The sequence below is a fragment of the Lolium perenne genome, chromosome 5, assembly GCF_019359855.2.
Source record: "Lolium perenne isolate Kyuss_39 chromosome 5, Kyuss_2.0, whole genome shotgun sequence".
NCBI classification, from domain to species: Eukaryota; Viridiplantae; Streptophyta; class Magnoliopsida; order Poales; family Poaceae; genus Lolium; species Lolium perenne.
Genome location: NC_067248.2, coordinates 160,167,439 through 160,173,438, shown reverse-complemented (window position 1 = coordinate 160,173,438; position 6,000 = coordinate 160,167,439). Strand labels below are relative to the sequence as shown.

The window sequence follows — 6,000 nt, the reverse complement described above, 5'->3', positions numbered from 1 at the left end:
GCTGGACGATGGTTAGGCAAAGCTATGAATGAACGAAGATACTGTAGCATGTGATCCGGCCTGACTTTGCGACATGCATGTGTTGTCTCGTCTGTGTGATCTCACTCCGGTATAGCGAAGATTGAATCACTCCCCGGCAGTTTTAGTACCCCTGCAAAGGAAAAATGTCAGGTTCCCAGTTTGGTGCAAGGGTAAAAGCTTAGCTTAACTTGAAGATCTTGTGGCTGCTTATTTTCCTTTCTGTGTTTAGATGGCTGGTGCGTGCTGAAACTTTGTGTGATCCTTGAATTGTAATGGTTTTGTAACACTGGTTGCTCAATAAATTTAATAAAATAGCTGTATGCATCAATTGATGCAGAGGCTGGGGTTTCTCCCCTTATCGAAAAAAAAAAAACTTGGGTTCACATGGCCCTGCGCCCGTTAGCCAAAACTGGAAGCAGACTGGGAATTGCTCGGCAATGGGGACCTGATCGATTCTTATAGAAGAAGCCCACTCCTCGGCTGGAGTATCACAACGCCCACTCCCTGGCTGGCTTCTCTTCTCCACCCTCTACACGCTGCGCCGCTCCTACCACACCGAACCAGCATGGCCATGGGGGAGGGGATGCAGCAGGTGCTGCCGTGGAGCCCTGGGACATGGCGCGGAATGGTGCTGCGGGTGTCAATATGCCTCTTCGCCGTCGCATCCGTCAGTGACATGGTCACCGATTTCGAGTTCTTCTCCGACAGCCCCGCCTTCTGGTACGTCCTGTCGTTCTCCCCTCACCACCACCACTAATCTTGTTCTCGTCTCATATCCTGAAATGCTAGTGCGTTTGGCTCTATGATCAGTTCAATCCGTCGAATTTCTTGCTCCGCTAATTTCTTTCTTCATCTCTAGTTTTAAAAAAAATCTTTCTTCATCTTGTGTGTGTGTGTTTCCTTTGGCAATATATGGGGGAAGTTGCCTGAGCAGAACAGATTTCGTTGTTGTCCATTGTGAAATTTCTTCAGCCGTAAAGTCTACAAAACACTGGCCTGTTTGTTTTAGATACCACTGAGAACGAGGAACCCTATATACATTAATTACAAGTAACCTGTCTTCGCCGCAGAATATCTTCAGAACTTCTTTTAGTAGGGGACCTAAACAAGGGAGAAGTCGATCTCAACTGAGACGTGGATAAAGGGAAATCTCTTCTCTGTCTCACTTCATCAATTAGCTGATCTATCTTTTGGATGGGGACTAGACTAGTCTTGAGCTTGGGGGTATTTGGACTCAGTTCGCATAGGTTAGTCACCAGTGTAAACATAGACCAACCTGTGTTCAGAATACACGCTTTGGCACAGAACTAACCCCTTAATGCTGACAACTTAAATACTCCGTAGTACATAATGGATATACAGCTGTTCGCTCACTGTAAATGTGCAATATGGTCTCTCATATGTGCTCCTTTACTTGAAAAGGAATATGTGTCCGAAATAAATTAATTTGCTGGTCGCTGGTCCATTTCGAAAAAAACTAATTTGCTGGTTCACACAAGTTTCTTGCTTTCCCAGAGTGTTTGCTAGGATTTCTGAAATGGGTTCCAAGCTAAGTTTTGGCTGGAATGGATGAGGAACACCCATACATGTTACAACTTATAAAATGGAAATGGAATATCACACATGCTTTGTTTGCGTATGTTCATGTGCTCATACGTGCAATGAGACCATTTAATGTTAGGTTCTATATCAAATTTTATGTTATTGAGATTATGAACTGCACAAACTATTAAATTTCTTTACTAGTGTCCAGAATCACTTGGGCAGGAGCTCAAGTTTGTGTTATTGACATCATCTAACCTACTGGGTGTATCATGGCCTCTCTTTGTTTCAGGTTTATGAATACGATGATGCTCCTGCAGATTGTGTGGAGTTTGGGCGTTGCTTGTGTTGATATCTATGCTATGAGGAATAGGAAAGTTCTTCATGAACGAGGGCTTGTACTCCTCTTGGTTGTCGGTGACGGGGTAAGTAATTAACTGATTCACCGAAAAATATCATTCACCTTTCTTGAAAACATTTCGAGAGTACGGGATGAAAAACTATTAGTATGCTTTGATTTATTTAGATTTCGAGAGTAAGGAACGAAAAACTACTAATATGTTGTGAACTAATTTTGGCTATCCAACCGTATAGTTTGCAAAAGTTTATTTCGTCTGTACGAGCTAAACCGAAGTTGTTTCATCTAAGGGATGTATTTTAGATATCCTGCGAAAACATTTTTTGACAGAACAAGCGAGGTCTAGCTGGGTATTCACAACGATTGTGGATGCATTTGCAGATCATGGCGTTTCTCACTTTCACTGCAGTCTCTGCCTCCAACAGCGCGTTGACTCTATATGTGGGGGATGTGGACTTCTGCAGGAGGGTGGCCTGCGGTCAAATAGAGCATTCGATCCTCCGGGCATTCATCGTGTGGTGTTTGGCGGCTACATCTTTTCTTTCCATGCTCGAGCTGCTAGTTTTCATTTTCTAGTGATCTGTCGTGTTCATAATCAACGTCAAGTTGTGCTAATTGTCAGGATGGTTGATCGATTGCACTGTGTTCTGATGATGTGGAACCAATTATCATGGAGGTTATGCTTCGGTTATTGAGCTTGTGACTTGTGAGGTGGACAATGTAGTTTTATACCCGCGGTTCTCTTCAACCAATGTGTTCATTATATTTTGAGATCAAACTCCAGTTTAATCCAGTCCAATTTGTAGGATGTAAAACTAGAGTTATCTCTATTTTTTGCAGGATGCCTTATGTGGAAATCCTCTGTGCAATCAGGTGCTTATATGTTCTCTTTTGCCTGGGTTCCACATGCTGGTCCTCTTCTGATAATTTTTTTTTTCGAAATGGGTTGTACCTGGTCTCTGCATCGGTTGATGCACACAGCCTTTTATTAAACCATTCAATATTCAAAATTTACAACTCATGGATCAACGAGGGTCGATACAAAAATCAACCATCAAAAAAATAAAAGACTACTAAGCAATCTAAGCATCATGTAATCTCTTAACATGCCGCCAAGTAGCCTGGTAGAAAATATCCTGGGCAATCATGCGAAGGCGGTTGCATCCAGAAACCATGCAGTCCCGCTGATCCTCCGGGAGCAAGAAACGCCAAAGCTGGATCCAGTGGACCATAGTGTGGATAACCTGCAGAAAATTAGTAGTCTTTTTTGTTAAAAACAATATCATTTCTGCAATTCCAAATTGACCAACATAAAGCCGAAACACCAATGCTAATTCTAGCTTCATCATCTTTGTCAACTCCATTAAGCCAATTTCTAAACATATTTGTTACATTGGATGGAGGTGGAATATCATACGCAGCGAAAATAACCCGCCAAATAAGCTTAGCAAAAGGACATGAAATAAACAAATATTCAACTGATTCCTCGGCATCACAGAAAGAACATTTCGTATTTCCGTTCCAATTCCTCTTTGCTAAATTATCACGGGTTAACAAGACTTTCTTACTAAAGAACCACATAAAGATTTTTGTTTTCAGTGGGATTTTTATTTTTCAAAGATACTTACGAAAATATCTTGTGTGTCTATTTAACATATCAGTATACATCGATTTAACCGTGAATTTCCCTGTGGATGTTAGACCCCAAACAAATTTATCAAGATCATCATTTAAATTTATCATCATTAAACGTTGACATAGGTTCTCTTCTGATAATTAACCGAACCTGAGGAGTAGGGGTGTCTAGCCTGTAAAAATCCATGCTGCAAGGAGATTATAAATATTGCAGGGACTATTATCACTTTTACCATCTTGGATCGGTGTGGTGCAGGTATGCTTGGCGTTGCTCGACCTGTGCACTATATCCAGAAAGATATTTATGTGCACGCTACAAGATGCTCACCGCTTAGATTTAGAGCATCTCCACCGGTGCGTCCCATAGCGGTCCCGATAGTGATTTCGGGACCAGGGATGAAAATGGGCTCACATCGGCGCGCCCCAAAGAACATCGGCGTTTTTCCGAGCCCAATAGAAGCGTCGGCAACCCCGTGTCAGCCCCTTGGCCAAGGGCGTGAATCGGGCGCGCCTACGTCTCGCGAGGCGGAAATTTTTGGGCGTGGGAGCCGTCTGTCAGCCACACATTCCAAAAGTCGACGCCAGCGGGGAGTGGCGGGGCCGACGCGTCAGCGGCACATTCAATTTTAACCTAACCGTCGCCTACCTCGCGACATGAGTTATTGGCGTGCATCGGCGATGCAGTTCCCGCAGACGCGCAGCGAACCGTCCCGTCGCACCTAGCTCTCCGTGCCAGCGTTAATGAGTGTCACCGCTCCCCCGCCTCCCTCCGGCCTATAAAAAGGCGCTCTCGCATCGTCCCTCCCACACAAACCCTAGCACCTCTCTCCCCAACCCTAGCCACAACCATCTGAAGAGACGATGCCATGTCTGGTCGAGGCCGAGGTCGCGGCCGTGGTCGTGGTTGTGGTTGCGGCAGAGCTGCACGCTCGTCGTCGCCTGCGACACCGTCGTCTTAATCGTCGGACCTGCAGGAGATGGAGCGGCAAGTGTTGTTCGTCATCATCTTCAAGGGCGACCCGCTCGGCATCCAGAGGCTGCCGGACAAGTTCGCCAACTTCGTCGCCAGCAATGAGCCGGCCTCTCTGCATCTGCGGGAGGCTGCCTGCGGCTGCTGCCGGTGGATTGTGGACATGATCCGCGACGCGCACGGCAAGATGTACCTCCACACCGGCTGGGAGAAGTTCGCGCGCTACCACCACCTCGAATCCGGCTTCGTGATCATGTTCTCCTACTTTGGCGAGGGGGATATGAGCGTCAAGGTGATGGACGAGACGCGCAGCCGCCGGTACTACCACGGCGACACCGATGAGGAGGACGACTGAATGTGTTGTTTCTTCGCAGCGAAAATAAGCACACATGTTTTTGGATGTTCTTCCTACAAAGAACCAACAGGGTACCGTCACCAGCTGGATTTTCCAGTTTGGGTGACTGGGAGTGCCTGAGAGTGTTCTTTCTTGGCAACGAACATACGAAACTTGCGATGCCAACACTAGTTAGGTTTAGTTATTTTGTTATGTTTTATATTTGTGTCAACCATGGTTCAAACTCTGTATTAGTTTGTGGAAAACCATGTTCCAAATTATATCCTCGCGTAAACCATGTTTCCAATTGTATTAGTTTAGTGGAATGTTTCTTCTCTTTATTCAAATTTTTATGCTTTTATTTGAGATTTTAATTTAAATTATCTATCAGAGCCGCCGGGTTGGGAGCGTCGGTGTGGAAATAGCACCCCCAAATAGAGGATGCAGTGCCGGCGCCCCCATACGGAAGTGCCGGCGACTCTACCGGCGACTATTTTGGGGCCATCGGTGGAGATGCTCTTAGGTACGTTTGCAGGAGTAGGCCTGTTCACAAATTTTCGATTCAGGATTGTTGGTAGCTGAACGATGGTTAGACAAAGCTATGAATGAACAAAGATACAGTAGCATGTGAACCTGACTTTGCGACATGCATGTGTTATCTCGTCTGTGTGATCTAACTCCGGTATAGCGAAGATTGTATCGAAAACTCCAAAGTAAGCCCGAGCTTGGGTGAGCCTTTTATCTATTCCCAATCAAGCCATCCGTTTCCTTAACTGACGTCATAACTCGTTGTGTATAATTAGTAGTTATTATCTCAGAGAGCAATGCAGAGCCTGGTCTTCCCAACCACCTCAGAAATATGCATGGTAGCCATGTGAACCAAAAAGTTGTCAGTAGGTGTACTTGCGTGCAGTTGGATGGTGAGATACGGAGAGGTCGATCCTGTTTCCTGTACCACGCGGTTCCTTGGTGGTGGGAGGTCGATCCTTTACGAAGACCTGACTTGGTGAGGCCAGACCCACCATTCCTGATGAAGCTCACTAATGCAAAATCCTTCCTACAACTGAAGCTCACAAATTATCATATACTACTAGATCTTTGTTAAGCTGAAACTGTTTAGAACAGCTATATAAAATTCCT

The 6,000-nt window shown here is 45.2% G+C and overlaps 1 protein-coding gene across 1 annotated transcript; it reads left to right on the top strand.

Moving 5' to 3' along the window:
* Positions 1-498: 498 nt before the first annotated feature.
* LOC127300382 (CASP-like protein 5B3) lies at positions 499-2,669 on the top strand. The gene is made up of 3 exons (XM_051330489.1): positions 499-741; positions 1,856-1,988; positions 2,303-2,669. The coding sequence occupies exons 1-3, from the start codon at positions 587-589 to the stop codon at positions 2,495-2,497; spliced, it is 483 nt and encodes a 160-aa protein (XP_051186449.1). The 5' UTR covers positions 499-586; the 3' UTR covers positions 2,498-2,669.
* The last annotated feature ends 3,331 nt before the right edge of the window (positions 2,670-6,000 follow it).

Bases quoted from the DNA above. Each gene is read 5' to 3' on its own strand.
- LOC127300382 (XM_051330489.1), top strand. From the start codon at position 587: ATGGCCATGGGGGAGGGGATGCAGCAGGTGCTGCCGTGGAGCCCTGGG. The intron at 742-1,855 runs GTACGTCCTGTC...TCTTTGTTTCAG, and splicing joins TCCGACAGCCCCGCCTTCTG to GTTTATGAATACGATGATGC. The intron at 1,989-2,302 runs GTAAGTAATTAA...ATGCATTTGCAG, and splicing joins TCTTGGTTGTCGGTGACGGG to ATCATGGCGTTTCTCACTTT.